General features: G+C 36.0%; 1 protein-coding gene across 1 annotated transcript; it reads left to right on the forward strand.

Moving 5' to 3' along the window:
- The first annotated feature begins 11,615 nt into the window (after positions 1-11,615).
- LOC110380739 (uncharacterized) lies at positions 11,616-24,708 on the forward strand. Its single transcript, XM_064040505.1, has 10 exons — positions 11,616-11,762; positions 13,922-14,134; positions 14,308-15,569; positions 15,708-15,842; positions 16,359-16,440; positions 20,740-20,844; positions 21,444-21,623; positions 23,302-23,469; positions 23,863-24,019; positions 24,475-24,708. The coding sequence occupies exons 1-10, from the start codon at positions 11,760-11,762 to the stop codon at positions 24,669-24,671; spliced, it is 2,502 nt and encodes an 833-aa protein (XP_063896575.1). The 5' UTR covers positions 11,616-11,759; the 3' UTR covers positions 24,672-24,708.
- Positions 24,709-24,936: the final 228 nt, after the last annotated feature.

Here is a 24,936-nt window from a genome sequence, read left to right on the forward strand (position 1 = left end):
ATGGGGAATGAAACATTACGGGTTTAGTTTATATTATGGGTTTTGATTTCGGTTTATTGCGAAAATATTTTAATGGCATTTTCCATTAAAAGATGCGTACCCTAGTTACGTATTTTTGGACAGGAAAATAAAAGAAAAATTGAGCTCTATTTTCGTACTACTTTACCTTAGTTTTTTTTCTCAGTGTAGCCCACTTCCAGGCCGTGAGAAAACTAAATAATTCTTTTGATTCTTTTTTAACTTTCGTGGAAAGCCTTGCGGGGAACGTCGAATAGTTTTGTAAGTAGGATTTCGAGTCGAAACGAAATTGGCAACGTTTTCGACGAAACAACTTCGGAGTAAATAAGGGCTTTATAGAGACATTCAATTTAGTATTGTATACTTAAATTACTTTATCTGGAAATTGGAGTACTTCAACTTTGCGGTAAAAGCATTTTTTGTATTACATTAGGCTTTGAATTTTATGAGGACATACCCCGACAACCTTCTACATAAATACACCTACTTACTTATTTGTTTATGTGAGTAATATTTAACTTTTTAATACGATTTTAAATTGAGTTTGTTTTGGTGTTTCTTCTCAAAGGTAGTCAGAAAGGTTAAATCCGGTCGATTCTAGTGTTTTTACTAAAATGATCTATGCATGTAGTGGAAAAATTTCAAGCAACACTTTTCACAATAGATTTAATAATTCTTTCAGGAACTACATATTTAACCCTCTTACGAACTCACTAGAACTACTTACTCCCCAACTAAAAGCACCAATAATTCCCAAATTAAAAGGTAGTTCGTAACAAATCTTATATAGGGTGGTCGCACTACGCAACATAAATCACAATACGGTCCGCCGATTAAGATTTGTGACCGCCCTCTGTACGCTAACCCTTATAATCCGTATTTTCTTTTATTGATAAACGCCGCTATTATTATCAGGTTTTTACTTGAGTTTCGCTGACAATGGGATTCTTTGAGCTACGATAGTGGTCAGCTGGCTGGCTATTTTTATTTGAAGGCGAGAAATATTAGGTTAATAACGATCAAGTTTTGAATTTATAAGCAAGAAGGATGGTCTATTGTAGGTATACTTTATAGCCAAGTGTTTTCCATTCTTGCACTTAACATTTCTGAAAATAACAAAAAAATATATATGAAAAAATATAACAATCCAAGCAAATCTCCAAAAACATATAAAAAATATTTCCTAAACTAAAAAACCTTTATATAGATAAAAATAACAGCTTTATCACTTGGCGTTCTATAAAAACATTTTCACAAGTACCCGCAGTTCAATGGAAAAACTATCGTCATAAAACTGGGCTGCCAACACGTGCTCTACCCTTCAGTTTATGACGTCATAAACAATATGGCCGACTTCAAAATGGCGACGGAGTAAGAAGAAAAAGAACCGAGATACCATAATGCAGGTAGGTCAGGCGCCTTCTTGTAGGTCAAATACATACATAATTGATCAGTTAAGAGTGACTTTTTTTGACGTCAAAAATCTTCAAATGACCTCTCCCGCTGTGGGTTAGCAGCGTTGAGAGAGTGTCAGACTCTTACTGACTAAAAGCCGTCGTAGGCCTTTTATGTACCAGGGCCGCGGTAAATCTTTCGAACAATCCCGCAGCCCCGGCAGGCCTAACGAGGCCCTCTGGTTCTTTGAGACATCTGTCAAAGATTTTTGGTATTTAAAAATATGATCGGGTCCAAAGAAGGCGTATATGGGCGCTGAAAGTAACGTTCCTCGTCCCCCGCATAGCCGCATTTTGGCGCGTTCTTGAGAGTTTTTCCGTCATGGCACCTCCGCTAGTCATTTTGTTCTCCATGAAAACGGCTCAAAAGTTTCAGTAACAGATTGTAGTAAGCGCTTTATGTAGTAATACTACAGAATTTTACTTGTGGAACGAATAATATCATCGTTTTTGGGACTTTTCTTTATTGATGGGGTGAACAGTTGGTTTTGAGATGGAATAATGGCCGTCTTTGCAATTTGTGAGGCTTTTACTCATTTTAGTTCTTGATTTGCGATTCTAGTGCTCTTATTCTATCCTGTGACAGCCTTATATAATCATATAGCCTTATATAGTCGTCCTATGATGGTGATGTTAGGGAAGGATTTCAATGCCACTATTAATGTAGAAGAGGCAGTATATGAGCTACTTAGAAGATTTAAATCTTGATGAAAGCCTAAAAGATCTTTGATTGAGTGCAAACTACACGATTAATTTGGTCGCTCATTTCCTAATTCAAGCACGACAGTAAGCCAGGACATTCTTACAAAAATAAAAAAGCAAACAAAACACAAGTTTATCCTCATAAGCCATATCAACATATTTCCTTCAGCACGTTATAATCCAGGGCTTATAAAAACATTCGGAATTATATGTGCGACATACATGTAAACTCGAAGCACGAAATTTGGGCTACGTGACAGAAATGCGCGCCATGGAAATGAAGGTTTACAGCCGAAGCTGACTGCCAACGAGTGTAAAAGATTATTTTGCTAGTTCTAGTGGAATTTGTTTTGTACGTTCTTTGTAAGTTAATTTGTAAAAGTATTTATGTCAATAAAGATTAGAATAGGGCTAAACTTTCTAGATAAATGGTGCCTTTGATAATAAGAGTAATAAGAGCGTAACTGCTTGACTACGCTTAATTTGGTAATCTAGTCCATATTCGTGTATGTCAATTAGAAAAAAAACTATATGTATTTATGTATAGTCAAAGTTCCTATTGCCAAATGCCTCTTGCCTGCTTAGATTGTGTTAGCCGTCTACTAGATTCGACAGAAAAGCGTCATTTAAGTAGCTGAAACTGAAAAAATCTATTGGTACACTTCTGGTAACTGAAAGTTATCCTCGTATCCTCATATATTGTGTTATGTGACTAGCTCCTTCAATAATAGAAAGAGCCAAACCAGTCTAAAATGAATAAATATTCTCAATAACATTTGTTATTTTGTAATTCGTCTCGTGTCCACGTTAAAGTTAATACAATAAACTAACTTGTTTGAGTTGTATGAACCAACGCCAGATGCTATGTAATTATTGTCACATCTGTTCTGCAAAGTTTTATTCAGTTCTAACTTAAGTTTGTAGTTTTTAGTTGTTTAAATAATAAATACGTCTGAAGTTGTGATTAGACACACATAATAAATAGTTTTTTTTTTGGATTTACAACAGAATCATATGTTTTGTGTGAAAACATACTATATTATATATTCCACCCATATGATGTCCACTGCTGAACTTTCTCTACTATTGATTTTCAAAAGTTAGTTCTAATCTTCTTTACCCGACTACGCCGTTAAAAAGAGTCGCAGGTGGTTTTTTTTAACGTCAAAAATCATCAAATGACCCCTCCCGCTGTGGGTTAGCAGCGGTGAGGGAGTGTCAGACTCTTACTGACTAAAACCGTCGTGTTCCGTCATAGGCCTTTTATGTACCAGGGCCGCGGTATCTCTTTCGAACAATTCCGCAACCGTCACTATAGAGCTCGTTTGGTAACTTTGCAGGTCACTTGGTAAGAAGATCTTATAACTCCGTCTTACATACTAGAATCTATAAAATCTTATATATATCTTATATATAATAAAACCGGCCAAGTGCGAGTCGGGCTCGCGCACCTAGGGTTCCGTACAAATCCTGTATAGATATAAAGTGTTCAGTTGAGAACAATCATAGGTATGGTAATTTCGTGAGACTCAAAATAGTTAATATTTTTTATTTTACAATATAACTAAAATAGTAGGCCAGTACCTTGTTAACTTTCCAGTGAAAATTACTTGTCAATACGAATAATATAAGTCCGAACACGACGTAGTAAAACATACCGTTGAGGAGTTCCCTCGACTTTATCTCGTCTCCACCAGCAGGTCAGCTCTAAACCGTCACTGTCTGACAGTGTAATCAGACATAAATCTGAGAATCAAGTTTTAACCCTATGCGTGCCTACAATTTCAGAAAGTTGCCCTCGATTTCTCAAGGTTTCCATCATCAGATCCTGATTTGATTACAATGGGCATAAACGGCGAGTATACTATTTTACTATAAAGAAATAATTACTCGAATCCATCCCATTTGGTCGTTCAAATTCACTATTGAAGTGGGGAAAATTTTTGATGTTTAAACTTGATTTTCTCTAGATTCCCATGGCTAACGTTGAAGCGACTAACGCCATAGTAAATCAGAGCTTAATATCATTATACTGTGCTATATTTCGTTCGTGTCCGCCGTGGGTATGGTTTCCATACTAAGGTGCCCAATGACCTTTGAATGATTTAAAATTTTTCACAGTTTAGAGGCAATTAGATTTAAGAAGTGTTTGATATGAATTTCAACTTTAATATCTCTACGCGTTCATGTGAAAAAGGGTAGGTAGTAAGTTCATAATTATTAACAAAATATTTTATGTCATGTAAGCAAAAATAATATTTTAATATTTTATGTAACTTCAAATTTATCATTTTCGCAATTTTTCCTTTATCTGTACTATATAACGTTGCTTCGTGCCGAATTTCAAGATTCTGAGTTCACGGGAAGTACCTTGTAGGTTTTGATTCCCTAGCGTGTGACGGAAATTCGTCTAGGTGTCGGTATAAACTGCTGTATCTTTTGATCGCGTTAATTTAGAAGTTTGATTTTTTCACTGCTTAAAGGGACAATAGACCTAGGTATTTGATATAAATTTCAATTTGATACCTTTATTCGTTCGTGAGAAATAAGGTAGTAAGTTTCATTTTATTAAAATATTTTTATTATACTATATAACTAAAAAAATGTGATTTTCGCATTTTTTCCTATATTTGCATTATATGACAATGCTTCATGCCAAATTTCAAGATTCTGAGTTTACGGGAAGTACCCTGTAGGTTTTGATTCCTTTGCGAGTGTCGAAAATTTGTTGAAAATATCGACATAATCGGCTGTATCTTTTGATTGGCTTGGCTTAGAAGTATGATATTTTCACAGCTTAAAGGGACAATAGACTTGAGTATTTCATGTGAATTTCAGCTTGATACGTCTACGCGTTCTTGAGATAAAGGGTCTTGACAGACAGACAGACAGACAGACAGACAGACAGACGGACAACAAAGTGATCCTATAAGGGTTCCGTTTTTTCCTTTTGAGGTACGGAACCCTAAAAATGGATTGCTGTTCGTTAGTCTGACTAAAACTCGACAATGGCTGGACCGATTTGGCTTATTTTGGTTTTAAAATGTTTGTACAGGTCCAGGGAAGGTTTAAACGATACGAAGTTTGTCGGGTCAGCTAGTCTTCTTATATATAAAAATGAATTGCTGTTCGTTAGTCTCACTAAAACTCGAGAACGGCTGGACCGATTTGTCTTCGATTGGTTTTACAATGTTTGTAAAGGTCTATGGAAGGTTTAAACGATACGAAGTTCGCGGGATCAGCTAGTATCATATAAAAAATATCGATATCGATAGAAAATAAAGTAACACAACTTCATATAAATTAATTATAAAGTCCACTATCTACTTTCCTACCAATTGATTTTCAATTTAACTGAATGTTTATTCTCACTGCGCATAATTAAGTCGTTATAGGCCCCATAAACTGGGTTCGACTCGAAACCCGGGTAAAAATGTGAAAACCTCTGTCTATATAACAGGATTTGGAGTCAGTTTTTAATCGGCCTAGTAAGTTTTATAGTTTTTAGCTGGTAGGACTTTCTGGTACCTATTTTATTTGGTCAGGAATAAATTGAAAATCGAGATAATCAAAGAGGTAAAAGATAACCATATCTGAATTGAGAACCTCCTTTTTCGATGTCGGTTTAAAAAGGTTTTTTTAAGTCGGTTAAAAAAGGAATCACCGATTGATTTGTTTTAACACTTGAATTGGATTTGCTGCAGTCCTGAGTTCATCTGTGGATGGACACACTTTACAGTTTGACTTTTCGTTAGCATAATAAAATGCGAGGTAGCCTAGTCAAAGCATTCAATTTTGGATTGAAAGATACTAAAAAGCCACAAACTTGTAAAAACTTTTGTCTTAAGAGGGCTATCACAAATTTTCGAGTTTTATACGAGTTTTGATGCGTCATTATGCTTTGGATATAGTCACAAAAAAAAAAACAAAAATAAGATTAAGAAAGTTTGATCATTTATCTTGGGGCTGTTTTCAATAAATATTTTAATTTGTCCACGTACATCAGTAAAATCTTTGTCTCTGCAAAGGATGTTTCATAAAATGTTGCTTTTGGGGATCTTTTGATGCTTCAGTACTCCGAGGATATAGCAATTTAACCATTTATAAAAATGTTCAAGATACAACTATATCTTATACTTGTGCTTGCTTACACCAATTTATTACAATTCATACAGTAATACACCAAAAATAATTCTATAAAACTGAGAGTTACTGACAATTTTCCGTAAAAAACTATATTTTTTATCTATGAAAGTATAATCCAAAAAAAAAAAAAAATATTTAGTAATTAAGGTGGTATTGTTATAAAGCTTGAAAAAAAAATGGCCTATTTAAAAGTAAAACAACATTTTAAAATAATTTTTGTTTGCAATGCAAAGAATCAATATAAATCTTGTGACGCGCGGTGTTCAACTTTAGTCAGCGCCAAGCGCTTACCGAGGAGGGACGTATCGCTCGCTGTTGCGCCGCGTAAACTCGCCGGAGTTCGAAAAATATAGCGCAACCTACGCATCTAACACGTTTTGATACTAGTTAGTTTTTAATTTATTTATTAGTTATAATGATCTGATTCAAATGTAATATACATAAGTATTAGCCCATGATGTTCTAATGCGAAAATGTTATAGATTGGGTTCTCTTTTTTTGATGTTGGTTATATAGAAATATGTACGTAAATGTCATCGTCGTTAGTTTCGCTGTTGCATAATAATATTATTGGATATCTTTGATTCTTGCAGGATAATGAAAACATATTTAATTCAGATTATCAGACTCAATCGGATACAAGTACAAATAATATGAGAAGTATTTTTTGTCACTGGCGACAGACATATTTGTTTTAATAAACTATTTACATTCCTAGTTTTTATTGTTGCAGGAAAATGAAGATACAATACATGGAAGACGAATTATAGATTTTAGTTTTTTTTATTAAATTATTACTTATACCTAATTGATAAACATGGTGAAAAGTTTGGTTGTCGATTAAATAATTTAAAAATTGTAAACGATTATTTGTTTATTGTAACTCAATCGAGCTATTCTAGGTTATAAAATTCATCAGTACAAATAATATTTCATAAACTATAAAACCAATAAACTATTTCGGAAAAAAAGTGGCAAAGTCTCAAGTTTGTTTGTTTCGCGTAGCGGTCCGCAGGTGTGCGTTGCGTATTTCACTAGACGCACACGCGCGCAAGTGCTGCCGGCTATCGTCTAATTTACCTAAACCTGAGCGATTCCATTTTGTAATAGCGCTCTTAAACGTTCCATCAAAGTTCTCATTTATCTCATGGTGAAATATTCAAGGAGAAAAGTGTCAAAAGTAAAAAATCGTTTTTTTAATAGGTACCTGTCCTCCAACCGTATATTATGCTATTGAGCAAAGTACTTTACAGTAACATAACCTGTGCAGATGTTTTCGGTCAAGTTACATAGTTTTGGCAGAACTCAAGACATGGTACTTGGCTTGCAGCCAGAAATAAGATGAGAGTTGCAGTAAATATTACCAAGTTATGTTCCCAAGCACCACATTTTTCGTGTATACTTATAAGTTTTAGTGTAGGTTACCTTCGTCGGATATTTTCTTCGGTGGAAGTACTAGCTATTTAGGGTATATAGATTTTAGGATGATGCTTGTACGACAGGCGTAAGAACAGGTACTAGTATGTTAGACCTCTTAATGTTGCTACTATCTTTTTGATATTATAAATGCTAGTAAAGGTTTCAGTGAAATAAAATGCTTTGATTTTGATAGCCCCAATTTTGTTGCACCTACGTAACCAACTACGTCAGAGCCGTACTGTAGACTGAATTGTGGGCCGATAATTGCCCGACAGTTTAGTTGAAGGTAATCGTAAAATTGATCACCACGTTGAGTAAGCCTGAGTGAGCCTGGCAAACTGCAGTCTGCGGCAACTACAGCTCTGTAGCATTTATACAAAAATACGGATTACACTAAATGGAATGCAGAATTAAAAATCTGTCTCTGAAAGCTGTGGCAGCTACCAAGTCCATCAGTACTATCAAACCACGGCAGGCCAATCAACAAAGACACTACAAATACTGCGATAGGCAATCGAAATAAGCTCAGGTCACGGAGGAAATAAAGATTAGCAGAGGTGCTATAAGGCAGGCAGGCCTTATAGGTCAAATACGTAAGAAGGGCGTGATTAAAACGATTAGTTACTAGTGAACTAATAAGGAATGTTTGGGATTCTTGAGATATGTACATATATGTCAGCGATGTTTGGTTTTATAAAAGATGGTTGGGTTTCAAAGAAGGCGTATTAGAGGAGATTGTAGTGTTCTTTATCGCACGAACACCCTAATATTGGCGCCGGTACTTTCTTTCTAGAAGATTTTCCGTCATACATAGTATCTCCGCTCATTTTGTCCTCCATGGCTCAGTTCCTAATTTCGGACATGCGAACGTTCGGCCGCGGGTGATTACTAAATGTGGGTCAATTTCAATCAACAGATGTGGACCAAAATCCAAAATGTGGCCTTTGATTTCGACCTATGTCAGAACGTAATGGGTTACCGATTTCAGACTAGCTTTTAGGCGTGAAATGTTAATAAAGGTTTGGATTTTCAATGGTGATTAAGGACTTACGTAGTGGGATTTTGGTAGCCATATGCTTTGATAATTTATCTTCATAGTGATTTGGTAATTTTGTCTTTTCTGATACAGAAAATAGTGGGTGAAGTAATTTTCTCAGGATATATCGTGAAATTATAGGTAGGTTATACCTTGATTTTATGGTGTTTCATCACCGATTATTAACAACAACATTTATAATTTTTTTACCATAGTAAAATGTATTTACAGTCTGCCTCATAAGTACGTTATTTACAAAAATCTGTTTAAAACATATTCTTGATTCCGATTGAAATAACGTAGCATTGATCAGACTATCAATCAGTGTGATTGATTCATCAGCTAAGTGCTTCTGCAGCTGCTAATTACAAGATAGTGCAGTGAAAGCCTTTTACTACAGTTCTCAGTTTGTAGCTATAATGATCGGTTCCCTTTTGAACTTTATTTAAAGCAAATTGACAGGAATTGGAGATACATATTTATATTTTAGATGAATTATTATTATTTTATTATATTAAAAACTTATGTAACTATGTAAAAATGTTTTAAACGTAGAAGAAGCCAGTATGATGGATAGTAGTTTACTTTTTAGCCAACTTCTAAAAGGATTTCAGTTCTAAAAATACCTAAGCGATGCCTAATAGTCATAAGTTATTGGTGCCCGTTAAACCATTTAGACACTCTTATGTTAGAGCAAAGATGATAATCTGTGGTAAGAATCCTATTTATTCATTAACACTCAGCTTTGTACTTCTTAGCTTTTATTCTGTATGCAAATAAAGCAAAAAAAGTTCGTTTACAACGGTTTTTTCTTTCAAAGAACAATACTCCAAACTTTTGTAATAAACTCGTTGGGAATACCTTCTGACGAACCAACCATTATATCAAGGTATAGAAAGAAGTATTTTACTTTTCAAAGTTAATTATTCCCTATAATAAAATATCTTTGACCCAGTTTTTGGACAGAATTGTAGGCAAAATAATGTCACAAGGGCTGGTGGAATTTGCTTTCAAATGGCGGGATTTCAATTGTACTCTAAGATCTCTTTTATCACTGACCATTGGCATGCAGAGATTTTGGCTTCCAATATGGATGGTAAGGAGAATCAATCGAATCGTGATCTGTACTTTACGCATGCATTTAGTATAGTTATCGGCACGAATCTTGAGCTCTGACCTACATCTGCGCAGAAGTGATTTATTAGCAAAGAACCAATCCCGAGTGACGGCTATGACGCGATGCACTGCGGGCCAATCACCGCTTTCTTCCCCGCCTTCGCGCCTCAGTTCATACCACAAAAGGGATCCAATAAATTACTTCTGCGCAAGTGAAGGTTCTCAAGATTCGTGCCGATAACTATACCTACGCTAAAATACAGCCTACCAAAGTCTTCTATTTTTTGTATCATGTTTTACAGTCTGTGCTTTCAATAAATACTTTCACATAAACTTTTTATTCTCTATAGATTTCGAAGTAACGTTGTAATGGTTGTCTAATTCCTTTAAGAATGAAAGTACATTTTTGTGCTTAATTTGTTCGATGTTCTCGAATCGACTAATTGTTATTATGCAGGCAATTACCTACTACTTAAAGAAATATATGAATTCTTGTTAAAATTAAAGCATGTAGTATTACTTGAAAGAAGTTTCTCTGAATTAATTAGTGCCTTACTTTAGTGTACCTACTACTAATGATTCGGTGTATTTCAAAAACAAGGTTTATTATTAATAATTTCATAATTTGTAACCAGGTCTATTATTAATTAACGAGTGTTGCCAGAAATGATAACGACGGGAATATTCGGAAAAATATTCTGGCTATAAATAGGTAGATAAATATGCATATGGTTTTCAATATTTTTACTAATTACCTGTGTTGTTATTTCCTTGGGTTCGTCCCAAGAGATCAAGAAATAAAGTATAAGGGCTAACAATTCAACCTTTATGCAAATAATTACCTGAACTTATTAATTCACTAGCCGTTTTCACCGCGATTCCACCCGCGTGCCGTGGGCACTACTGCCCTTAGGTACTGGCAAAAATATAGCCCATGTTACTTGGGAAGGGTAACATGGGCTATATTTTCGGTCCGGTGGTTTTTGAGTTTAATCATTACAAACAAACAAAAATACATTTTTTTCCTCTTTGTAATATAAGTATAGATTAATTAATTCATAACACAGTTATTGTAATTGTGTTATTGAATAGAAGCAGCTCAGTAGTCACATATTACAATCGTTCTATGTTGAGAACTCCCTCGATATTAATTTTGTTCTGTATAATTTTGTTTATATTGTTTAGCCTTTGACCTTTAAAACAATAAGCCTCAATTAGTAGAGTTTAACATAATCAACAGTTTTTTATTCCTAGTTATAACCAATCAAAATAATACTTTGAATTATATTATAGACGTTTATAATTGGCATAGACATTTTTTTATTGTTAACCAAGAAATTAAATGATGCAAAAACATCATAATAAATAAAACCCACTTTATTAAAATTCTTAGCACGACGATTAGCTATATTTATCCACTTATAAAAGTACCGGCACACTGACAACTTCTAATCGGCCGACAATTTGATTGGGCTCATAGATCAGTGCGAAATTGAATGGTAAGTAGAAGGTACATAACAACGATCGGGTATTTAGTTGGTATCAAACCGACTAAAAACTTTGATTGAATTACAAAATGATTTTCTTTAAATGATATTTTTTTTAAGTATCGGGACAACTGTCGGCCGACTTTTTAGTCTGCAGTCTGCTAAACTAACAGGTTTACATCTTCATACATTTTATAAATCTCGATATAAATCTATCTCTTTCCCACACTAGTATGTTTTCTTTTCGTCCTTTTCATTCGAAACTTGAACTTGAATATCGTTCCTTTTTATATGTCATTCTAGAAAATATAGTCGCACGCGCATGATGTGTGGTGAAACGCTAACGTATATTTTTTGAATTTAGAACTTTTATTTTTCAAAATGGTAAGGATGTATTAAAATTTATATTTAGTGTTTTTAAAGTGATGGTGTAAAAAATAAATATGTGTGATTTTGCAGTGATTAAAAAAATGGTAGTTTTCAATTAAATAATGGAATAATTTGGTGATCAATACGTATAAGGAGACCGGTTTGTTATTTTGTGAAACAGGAACTTTTTGTGTTATTTTGCTTTTTTAAGTTTGTGCAATATTATGTTAAAATTCCACTGCGTTTACGTTACGGGGAAAATTTTATGATTGGTTTTTTGTTGGTATTATCCAGATAGCTTTTTCCAAAATATGTATTTAGCTTTTGTCGTTTGCAAAAACAATGTCGTGTACACAATTCAAATATCTAATGTTTTTTTGGTAGCGGTCTAGTGGTTGAAAATAGGTGTTTTCTTGATATATATGTACTTGTAATTATAACACTAACCATTTTCCCGTGGTTTCGTCTTCGTCCGGGTAAACTTCCACCCGTACGCGGATAAAATATAGCCTATGTTCCATTGTGATTCAGATTCAGAGTTCAGTGTGATTTCCAATTGTGAAAGAATATTTCAAATCGGTTCTGTATAGTTTAGGAGGCTTCAAACCAAGGAGTATTGGGTTGCGCAGGTAACTGGGTTGAAGAGGTCAGATAGGCAGTCGCTTCTTGTAAAGCACTGGTACTCAGCTGAATCCGGTTAGACTGGAAGCCGACCCCAACATAGTTGGGAAAAAGGCTCAGAGGCTGATGAGTTTCGGATGCTATAAACAAACAAATTTTCCTTCTTCTTTACTATATTAGTATACATACAGTATAGATAATAGATATTATTGAATGAATAAACTATGACCTTCTATCAAAACAGTATTATATTTCCGCATCACAGTTATTGATTTAAAATCCATAACATATCTATTACAATAAAAAAAGGCGCCATAGATAAGAGCAGTTTTCCCAAGCGTAGATACACAGATGATTGTTTAGTTTTAGAATGGAAAAGTTTCAGAGAAAGAAATGTTTTTTTTCTACGTTGATGTAGCAAGAACTAGTAATTCAATATAACGTTTGAATCACCTTTCACAGCAGCTAATATAAAATTATAAATATTTCACTAGAAATATCATTTGCGTATGATTCTGCGATGCTCTCGGGACTACAGAGTCCCGGACTCTTGGAAGGCGAACGTGGGGCCGAAGCCAACACGCTGAAGCCCTTTTGAGACAACTTTAATGATAGTAAAAAGGTGACACGAAACCGACGATTATCCTTGTATATCATTTGCGTATATCATTATTATCAATACAGTCTAATAACTTTACTTATTCAGCAACTAGACTCCACTTTGATCAAATGACGATATATTGGTGCAAGGTTCATGAAAATTAAATTTAATATGTTAATATACCTATTATATCAAGCAAAGTAAATAGAATAAAGATTTTGAATTCAGGCCTGATAGGTAGATCTACAAAAAATTGTTTTACGACTTCACTATCAAAGTATATAACTCTATCTATTCTGATATTTTTAAACAATGTATCACTTAAATAAAAAAAAATGTCTTTTCGTTCTTATTAGTGCAAATTAACCCGAAGGAACTTAGGGTTAATAATCTCTAAAACCAGTCCCCGGCCATCCGGAAAAACACAGTAACTGTATCTGATATGTGTATCAAACATTCAATGATGCCATCTAAACTTTTAAAGTAATAGTACCTACAGAAAGAAAAAAAGTTTGCTTGTATGTACCCTCAAGACACCGAACTACTAAATTGATTTGAAATAATCTTTCGCTATTTTGAAGCTGCACTACTTCCAAGTGTCATCCCCACTAATATATAAATGCGAAAGTAACGCTGTCTGTCTGTTACGCTTTCACGTCTAAACCATTGAACTGATTTTAATAAAATTTGGTACAGAGATAGAGTTGACCTTGAGAAAGAATATAGGATAGCTTTTATCCCGGACTTTTGAAGAATTATCTTGGAAACGCGACATAACCGAACTATACGCGGCCGAAGCCGCGGGCGGAAGCTAGTAAGCTATAAGTTATACGATCACGGGAAGGAATTCCCCTAGCACGCGGTTGAAACCGGGTCATCTAATTGTTTTAGTTGTGTATTTCTTACTTTCCATCATTATGCATTACAATAATTCTTACCATCATTTTTGCAGATCAAAGCTACAAGTTTACTTCTAGCTCTAGCACTAGCGATACCTATAAACGCTCAGAATGACTTCATATCACCATGTCCAAGTGTGTTCACGTATGAACCTCCCGGAGCTGAAGCGGGGAAGTGGTACGGAGTAGTTAATCTAACTACAGATACGACGCTGTATGCGTTGTGGCTGAATGTCGTGTTGGAAAGCAAGGCTGATATACTTGGGGTGAGTTTTTATATAGCATTTTTGCAAATACACCAATACGGTGAGATTCCATAAATATTGTTTGTGCAGAGAAAGAAGACCAGGAGAAAAAATTGTGTGTCACAGGAAATCTCTCTCATGGCCCGCATTTTTTTTTCTAAAGCTATCTACTCATTGGGTTTGTGAATTTTCAGAACTGGGTCGGAGAGGTTACAACAGAGGACAACATAGATTTTAAAATAGAAAATACTAAATTAAAGATCAGTCCTGGTCCTCCACTAACTGTGCGATTCTTCATACAATACAACACCCAGAAACCTCCTCCAAAGCTAAAGGCTATAAGATTCAACGGAAAGGAGATTTGCAATGTTGAAGTTCCTCAAGCTGAAGTACCTATTAGAGCTGCTATAGGATACAATGACCAGGCAATACTAGATGTTACTACTTCGACAACTGTAAGACCTAAAGTCACCACATCAAGGAATAACAATAAACAACGTACTACAACAAAGGCACCATACTGGCAACAGACTGAAAAGGTGCAAACAACTACAAAGTCACCATATGAAAGACAGACGACAACATTAAGACCGTTTTGGACAGAAGCGACGACTCTTAGCACTACACCATCAACTACCAGAGCTCAATATTGGCAACAAACTACGACAAAACCTGCGTATTGGACACAGTCCAAAATTGAGGCTCAAACAACTGAAAAGGCACAAGTTTGGTCTTACGTAAAACCTGACAACAGTCAGACAAGTACAACTACTACACGACCAGCTCAAGCTTGGCCTCAAAATACTAGAACTGAAAACAAGCAACAATCTGCTCCAGAGAAGAATTCTCAGAAAGTCCAAACCTGGACCATACAGAAAGCTGGAAATCAACAAACAAAGACTCAAGATAGAACTGTCAAACCTAAAGATAATAGAACTACTTCAACACCTGGATACAAACAAACTAAGAATGATGTTAACCAATATACAACTGAAAAATCTTCAGTATGGCCTAATGTGAAAGTACCAGACAACCAACAAGCCAATAACAAAGGCTCAAGAATTGACGATAAGTCACAAACTGAAGTAAAACAAGTTGTGCAGGCACACCATTGGCCTAAAATTACAACTGAGAAAAACATAGAGACAGCAGAAAAGTCACATAGTAGACCAGAAACTACATCATACGCGTGGCCTGATAGTCAGAAAACTTACGACACTCAATCTAGAGACACTCCAATTTATGTACGACCAGAAGACAAGCCAATTGAAAATAGGTATGAAAGACCACAAACTTGGAGTGCCTCTCAAACTCAAAGGGTTGGGGATAATAATGGGCAGAAGCAAGGCTGGTCTGGAGACAAGACTTCGAGCTGGACAGCCGATAGATCTGGATCTTGGAATGATCAGACTAAGAACAGCAATGACTATCAAACTGGCAGCGAACCTTCGGCATAGTATGTATATTTTTATTGTTTTGACGAACATAGCACTCTTCCAACTGTTTTCGCTGGTCGAGACGAGATAATTAATTCTTTAAGTTGACATTTTAACCATTTTCTCAGTGTTCACTGATGTTTTTTTTGTCTTTTTAGTAGTACTGCAGATAGCGGTGGTATCAAAAAGTTTGAGTCAGAGGATGATTTGCCTTTCTATCAGCAACCGCTTACTACTGAGTACCCAGCTCCAGCCATTTTTAAGACCGAGGCTGAAGAATATGATGCACCAAAGTAAGAATCATTTTAATGTTATTTATTTACTAGCCGTTTTCCCGCGGTTTCACCCGCGTCCCATGGAAGCTACTGCCCGCACCGGGATAAAATATAGCCTATGTTACTCGCAGATAATATAGCTTTCTAATGGTGAAAGAATATTTGAAATCGGTTCAGTAGTTTTTGAGGTTATCCATTACAACCAAACAAACAAACAAAGTTTTCCTCTTTATAATATTAGTATAGATAGTATAGATTTATTTAATGCTTCTGCACATATTGTACAAGGACGGACTTAACGCCTTAAGCGTTTTCTACCAGTCTACCTTTGAGTGGTGGACAAATAGCAGTGGTAGGCTATAATAAACTATGAAGACGTTATATCAGGTCTGCTAAAAAAATATAATGGACTAAAATCATTTTAGATAATTTGGTGTGTTTGGCTGTCAAAACCTCAATATGATTATAAATACAATATTAGTTAAACGTGTAACAGATGAACTATAAATAAAAAAAATATTTTTTTGATTTCAGACAAGAAGACAAAAATGAGTACTACGTTGGAGGCTTACCGATTTTCTACATACCCAACCATGGACCTCGCGTGGCGGGTGAGGTAAGAAACATATTATTTGATCATCATCATCATCAGCCTTTTTACTGTTCTACTACAAGGCACAGGCTTCTTAGATAGATAGATTCTTTGTTATTTACAAGCATTCATCATCAATTTAACAGCCCAGCTCTTGTCGGTGCAGCTCCTTCCATTTACGCCTATCTAGCGCCAACTCCTGATCTTCCTTATACGTCACAACATTCACCTTCTCTTTAATTTGTTTGATGTAGCTGTACAGTGTACACGAATTAAGATTACAAAAAAAAAAACAAAATTTTTAAAAGTTTACGAGACAAGATGGGTGGTCTTATCGTTAAAAGCGATATCTTGCTAGTTATTTTGTGGCGTAAAAATTTTAATAGTTTGTTAACATGTAACGGGGCCTATATTAAACAGACCAGCGTATCCACTAAATTCATTAATTATTTAAATTAAATTATCGTCATTATTATGTTTCAATCTACTACTAGAGTTTACAGCAGAATTCCAGGAAATAGTTAGCGATACGCATCACCAAAAGTGTGCGAAAATTTTCATAATTTCAATAACTACAATAACATAATAACAATTACGAACAGACGGAAAACCTAATGAAAGAACAGTACTCATGACGACAATAACACTCACACACATACACATTCACACACACATACACACAAATACACACAAAGAGCACAACCCATACATATTCACATTCAGACTCTCATCACACCACTTAGCAAAAGAGCAATATCATTAATTTTTTTTTTCTTATGCATTTACTTTACTTATTTTGTCCTTAGATTTTATTGCATATAAAGTGTTGTTCTAAAAAACGGGTGAAGACACTGGCTCCTGTAACACAGGTCTCACCTAGCACAGGAGCCAGGGCTTCCTTTGTAATTGTATTTTATTTTTTATGCCAATAAAACATTTATTATTAATAACTGGAACCTAATTTGAAATTTCAGAATTCTTGGGGTACGATGATTCTTTGACATAAAAATGCCGGCCATTTGACACTAGTAACTATCTAGTTGATTAATAGAAATATCTACCTCGGAGTAATGACACTCCCATGCTTACGGTATTTCGTAAGCCGCAAGATGTCAAGAAATTAATATTATAATCGTTTTTATATAAAGCATAATTAATCACATTCAGGAACCAGCCGCGCCATATTTTAGCGAGTCAGCTTTTGATTAAAAACTGGAAGTAGATGCGTCTTTATTTATATTAAATACGAAATACTTGCGGCTTCCCACAGGTTTCACTTGCCTCCCAAAGGAACAACGATTTTTAAAACATTTCCTTTAGTTTTCCACCTTACTTGCCGAATAATTAATAATCTTGATTGTCGCAACAGTTTATATGTAAATATGTAGTACTTTTATCAACATATCTAAAAAAATTACACCTATATATAACAGGTATTATATACGTTAGCCACTGTCGTCCATTAGTTAGAGGAATAAAATACCAAACGAATAATAAAGGTCTAAGTGGAAGATAACATTTTTATCCTAGCTATAAATTCGCACTAGATGGATTTCTTACACAATTATTGGAAGTGTTAGTCCACAAACAAACGTCTGATTCGGTGAAACATTTGTGTCTAAATCTGTTTCAATATATCTAAGTGTTTAGGTTTAAAATAGATAAAAGGAGCTCAGTAAACAGGCAACTTTTCCTCTGTTTTGTATTAACACGTGCTATTTTCCGCAATCTTTCGGTATTTGTAAAAATTCATTAGTGCGTAGGTATCGTCATAGCTTGTTTCTAGCTAGACTAAACTTTATTAGATGTTTAATTGATATGTCTGTCAATTATTCTTCTTAACTACTGAACGGATTTTTATGTAAAATTCACCAATAAATAGAGTGATCAATGAGGAAGGGTTGTGGACATAATTTATACTCATGCGAAATCGGGCAGGGTCGCTTCTTAGAAATAATACCTCTTTTATGAAAATTATGCCTGCCTTTATGTTTACCTAAAACAATATTTAATGTCAAGTAAACCAGTATATGTTCTCTATATAGTTCAACATTAGGTATGCACATAGTATGGCAAAAAGCCAGCTTTTTAGACAAAGTTCTGCATTGATATGCCAAGATTTCCAGTTTGCGGTTTTTACCGGTCTTTAATGTAGATATTTTATTGATCAATGTTTTTCTGAGTCATAGGTATATTATTGTATTATAAGTATTAGATAAGCTAGGTTTCTTTGCGACTAAGATATTTTTATTGACGTAATTTTATGTAGCTACATAAATAGAAACTAGTTTGTCTTCACACACCCCGATAAAAAGTAGCCTATTACCGCCCTCGAAGACCTGCCAGAAGTCAGCAGTGGCGAAATCGAGATCGCTCTGAGACAGCTCAAAAATGGAAAAGCCCCTGGCGAGGATGGCATTACAACAGAGCTTTTAAAAGCAGGAGGTAAGCCCGTACTGGGGGAGCTCCAGAAGCTTTTTAATGCCGTCCTGTTTGAAGGGAGAACTCCAGAGGCGTGGAGTAGGAGTGTTGTCGTCCTGTTCTTCAAAAAGGGAGACAAAACCCAGTTGAAGAACTATCGACCCATTTCCCTCCTAAGCCACGTCTATAAGCTGTTCTCAAGAGTGATCACGAACCGACTTGCGCGAAGACTCGACGAATTCCAACCACCGGAGCAGGCTGGGTTTCGGAGCGGATACGGCACCATAGACCACATCCACACAGTGCGGCAGATTATACAGAAGACCGAAGAGTATAATCAGCCCCTGTGTCTAGCATTTGTGGACTATGAGAAGGCCTTTGACTCGGTTGAAATCTGGTCTGTTCTGGAGTCCCTGCAGCGTTGTCAAGTAGATTGGCGATACATCCAAGTGATGAGATGTCTCTACGAAGCCGCTACAATGTCCGTCCAAGTACAGAATCAGCAAACAAGGCCCATACCGTTGCATCGAGGAGTGAGACAAGGGGATGTTATTTCCCCGAAACTGTTCACTAATGCAATGGAGGATATGTTCAAGACGCTGAACTGGAAAGGACGCGGCATCAACATCAATGGCGAACACATCTCTCACTTGAGATTTGCTGACGATATCGTCATCATGGCGGAAACGCTGCAGGACCTACAACAGATGCTTAACGACCTGGCTGAATCTTCTCTACGCATCGGCCTACGGATGAACTTGGACAAAACCAAGGTCATGTTCAATGAACATGTTCTACCGGAACCGATTGCGATACACGGCGCCGTTCTCGAAGTTGTTCGGAAATATGTATACCTCGGGCAGACATTGCAGTTAGGTAGAAACAACTTTGAGGACGAGGTGAATAGGAGAATTCAGTTGGGTTGGGCTGCATTTGGGAAGCTACGTCGAGTCCTAACATCGTCGATTCCACAGTGCCTAAAGACAAAAGTCTTCAATCAGTGCGTCCTACCTGTCATGACTTACGGAGCCGAAACGTGGACACTGACGGTACGGCTGGTCCACAAGTTTAAAGTCGCTCAGCGGGCTATGGAAAGAGCTATGCTCGGCGTTTCTCTGAGGGATCGCATCAGAAATGAGGTAATCCGTCAGAGAACCAAGGTCATCGACATAGCCTACCGAATCAGCAAGCTGAAGTGGCAGTGGGCTGGCCACATTAGCCGAAGAACTTGGAGAGGCCTATGTCCAGCAGTGGACTGCGATAGGCTGATGATGATGATGATACCGCCCTCGATAAATGCCATAATAACATAGTAATAGATTTTCTAATCGGACTGTTAGTTCAAATACCAAAAACTCTGCTTTATAACATGAAACAAATAAATATTATATAATTGCTAGCGATACTAATATAAAGCTTATTATTACCAGGTTACCCACTAAAATAATAATATTAGTACACCTGTTGGAAATACCAAAATTCAGCTTGACGCACGCAACTTGCTGTCCTCCTACCAGCTACCACTAGTTTTTAAGCATACTACACTGTTTATAGATCTTTGTGGTGGCCTTGTGATTAAAGCACCTGCCTTTCAGATAAAAGAGTTTTGGTTACTTTCATTCTCTCTATGAGAAGAAGCCTGTGTCCAGCTGTGGGGAGATAAGAAGGTGGATTTTCTAGCAGGGATGACCTAACCTTAACCTTGGCAACTAGAAAATATATGACTTGTTCACGTACCGGGATAAACTATAGCCTATGACCCAAACAGATAACGTGGCTTTCTTTTGTTTAAAGAACTTGGAAAATCAGATCAAATTCTCAAATTTTACCCTCATATGAAATTCTCTTATTCTACAAACAGTTCTTACTTAGCTGTCTTAATAATGCAATGTATTGTTTCAGCCTGAATGTGGAAAAGTAATACTAAACAAGGATGTAAGGCATCGGAAGCCTTTCGCCACGCTGGAAGGTCAGTGGCCTTGGCAAATTGCACTATATCAACAACAGGTATGTTAATAACACTAAGTAACACTAAGTATGTATACAATATAACCAAAATCATGTGAAGTCGAAAAATACTTTAACAATTTCAAAAAAGAGGAAAAAGGAATAACATTTATTTGCAAAAAAAAGAAAAAAAAATAGTGGAAATTATTATCTTTTTTCAACTCCTCTTTTTTTCTATTTTTTCCCCAAAAATTAAAACGAATCTTCCATTTGATTAAACTTTGATTCCAAGATGCTCTACCGAGAATTAAAAAAACTTGTAAAACTTTATTGGAAGGAAACAGGAAAATAATATAGGTAATATTCTCATAAATTTCGTGTAAAACCATCTTGCAATATTTACTACATCACAAGAAGAGATACATTCGGTTTTAATTGCTCTGAAAATAAAACACAATTATATGCTATTAAAATATAAGCAACTTTGACTAAATATACTACGTGTACTATCTATTAAAGAGCTAAACATAGCTTGCAAAAACAAGAAATTAAATCCTTTAGCACATTGTCCTTTATTTCAAGTACCAATTTCATTCCACTTTTTCCTCTTCCATACATTCCATCCACCATCTTCTTACCTATTTTTCTCCATCTTCCAGACCTCGGTAGACTTCAGATACATTTGCGGAGGTACCCTGGTGTCTAAACGCCACGTGATCACGGCCGCCCACTGCGTCACCAAGAAAGGTTCCGCCAGGGTGGTGAACAGGAACACCCTGACCGTCTACTTGGGGAAACATAACCTTAGGACTTCGGTTGAAGGTGTGCAGGTGAAATTTGTAAGTACCACATTTTATTTTAGTGCTAGGTTTCCGCCGGTTGCGTGTCTATAGCCGTTTCAGATCAATGGGCTATTAGAAACAAAAATGCTTTTGAACTTCCTGAGATTACCGCGTAAAAAAATTAACTTCATAACATTCGAACAGATATGGACCAAGCGTGTTCGGACTAGGAAAACTTTGATCAAAATGGCAAACTATGTGGTCGATGCCGATGTCGACGATTCTGCCACTGTAAGGGGTGATGGAATCCAAGTTGTGTTTTGTCGATAACAAGGAAGAGAGAATAACAAAGTTAAAAAAAAAAACCTTTGATGTTTGTACTTAATATTGAATTGGTTGGGGATCCTTAAGTCAGTCAAAATCATTTAATAAAGAAAGAAGAGTTTTATTCTTCTAGTAATATCTAAATAGTAATCTTCGCCTCAGGCATAAGCCTATCAAATATGCAGGAATTGAACCATCACCGTCCAAAATGGAGTTTTGATAAAGCCTGTGTTTCGGCGTTATATTTCTCCGACACTGCAGACACAAAGTCACACTCTCTATTATATTGATGACTACGGCACCATGAGTTATTTGGTCATAGTAAAATTTATACAGTAGGTTAAACTACGCATTTATTTACTGGAGTATCAATAAATTACCCAGCAAATGCATTAGTAGCGGGATTGAACATCAACACGTTTCATAAAAAGATGCAGTGTTATTAGCATTTACAACAAAAGTTAAGAACATAAACTAACATAGATAAATACATAGGTACAGAATTTTCTAAAACACATGTCTAACGTCTGCTTAACTTTGTTTTTTAACAGCATCGGTTTGGTTACAGTATCTTTTTATCGTATATAAAGGAACGCATTCAGCATCATGTTTGCTCGAGGCAGCTTGCCGAATTCAGATTCTTGAATCTTGGTTTCCACTAGATATTTTCCTCCACCACGTATTTGCATACATATTGTATGAACGTACACTGTACAAAGTTTGCTATGCTCCCGTTGGCCACTCAATCCGATTTACCTAAAACGGATTAGCACCCTTTGTGCTCATCGGACGAGAATCAAAACCGGTTCAAAAGGGAACCAGTAACGTTTAATTGATTGAGAGAACTTCGACCGTGTACATAACTAATTATTCGGTGATTGATCCTTGCTCCTGTGATGTCCCGGTCATGTTTAGAAGCTTTGAACTCCAATGCAGATTTGAATAGGTCTGATTTGAAGGGTCCTAATGTTATGCAAATATTTTGGTGACGCTGAGGTTGTCTTTTGTGCAATATGTTGGGTTCGAGCATTCTAATCTATTTGGTTAATTATTCTCAAGTTCAGGACCGTATGTTTAGTGTTGGTTTGAAAATCAGAATGTATAAATAACTTTACTGACCAAAAGTATTGTTTTCGAAGTTAAAAGCGTGTTTTGAAGCACTTGATGCTGTAGAATAAAAACCTAGCAATTAAACAATATTACGCTCGCAATCTTTGCTTCTATGTAATATTATAAAGCTAAAGAGTTTGTTTGAACGCATTAATCTCAGAAGCTTTTTTTTTCAAAAAGTTTTTCAGTGTCAAATATATCTTTTATCGAGTATATAGGCTTTATTCGGTTGCGGAAAGCAGTTCCCTCGTAAAAAACCAGCTAGTGAACTTATTTTTCAACACATGAACTTATTTTTCAGGTAAACAGAGTCCTAGTCCCCCCAGAGTATGATCCGGTGAACTTCCACACGGATATAGCTATACTGGAGCTCCGGGATCTAGTCACGTACTCCGACTGGGTCCAGCCAGCCTGTCTCTGGCCTGAAAATGAGATGGACCTCAAGAATATTGTGGGGCAGAAGGGTTCCGTAAGTACCTGCAAAATTTCGTTGTTTTAACTTTTATTCAGATTTTTTAAAAGGGGGTAATGTTAGTAACGAAGGGGTGTAATTTTATAGGACAGAGTATGAGACTTAACCTCAAGCGAGGCTTTCTTTCTCTTGAGACATGAAACATCGAATTTCTGTAATCTTGCTTATGTAATGAATTCAAAAGTTTTATGATAATCTGAAAAGAATAGACCAATTGAAATTATGTTTTTGTAAGATTTGGTAATAAACTTTTTTGAACAGAAACTTTCTCGAACTTTAAACTCTAAAACCCACGCATACTTCTACCACATCTCTATAAATTAAGACCAGCTTCGTGTTTCAAAGACAGCTATTGTCTATAAAACTAATGCTATAATGTGATATTCCCAGGTGGTAGGCTGGGGTTACGACCACGCAGGCGTGGCGCGACAGGAGCTCAGTCTACTGGAGATGCCGGTAGTAGACCAGCAGACCTGCCTCAACTCCTACCGCGAGTTCTTCGGGCGATTCACCTCGGATAAGACTTATTGTGCTGGATATAGGAGTAGTGAGTTTTATAAGATTTTATTGTTTTCACTAATGCCATTTTCTTCTTCTAAAAATTAGAGGACATCTACCTCTGTTCTTTGCAAAAGTTACAAATATCGTCGATTTTGATCGTTTTCTGTCTTGAGCATGGTACAACGTACATACACACAAGGCGTTCAAATGTACCTACGTTTACACACATTTTATTTGTGGACTAGGTATATAAACATAAACATTCCTGTACGTATAGAACTCCGAACATTAAAATGCTTAATCTGATAGTTGTTTCAAATAATATTGCTGACAAAATGTCTAAGCCTACGTTATTCGGAGATAGGGTAGCTTCCCAACAGTGAAGGAATTTTTCAAATCAGTTAAACAGGTTCGGAGCCTATAGCACAAACAAACAAAAAAAGTTTCTTTTTTGTAAGTATAGACAGATTAAATTCACGTGTCTTTTTCGTCAATTTGCAGGTGGTTCAGCATGCAACGGCGACAGCGGAGGCGGCATGGTCTTCCAGCGAGGAGAGAGCTGGTACCTCCGAGGAGTTGTCTCCTTGTCAGTGGCCAAGCAGGGCGAGTATCGCTGTGACCCCCACCACTATGTGATATTCACTGATGTAGCCAAACTCTTACCCTGGATAGAAGACAATATCGACTATTACTATTAGGTTAAGCTGTGATTTTTTTGTAATAAAGTAGTAGTACATTTAAAGTGTTTTTTGGATGAGTTTTTATTTATAGGTAAGTTGTAGTCGTAAATTACTTTAGTCCTTAGGTACTAATATAAAAAATGCAAAAGTACGTATGTCCGTCTGTAGTTGCGCTTTTCTATACTACTGATTAATGTGGTAGGTACACGGCCAGTCTAAAGCATGAAAAATAGCAGTTGACTTTTTATCTCGGCGATGGAAGTACTTCCTCGGGGACATGAGT

Source organism: Helicoverpa armigera, chromosome 22, assembly GCF_030705265.1.
Source record: "Helicoverpa armigera isolate CAAS_96S chromosome 22, ASM3070526v1, whole genome shotgun sequence".
Lineage (NCBI taxonomy): Eukaryota > Metazoa > Arthropoda > Insecta > Lepidoptera > Noctuidae > Helicoverpa > Helicoverpa armigera.

Excerpts from the sequence above, each read along its gene's own strand:
- LOC110380739 (XM_064040505.1), top strand. Across the intron at positions 23,470-23,862 it reads TTGTGGGGCAGAAGGGTTCC|GTGGTAGGCTGGGGTTACGA; the intron begins GTAAGTACCTGC and ends TGATATTCCCAG. Across the intron at positions 24,020-24,474 it reads TTGTGCTGGATATAGGAGTA|GTGGTTCAGCATGCAACGGC; the intron begins GTGAGTTTTATA and ends GTCAATTTGCAG.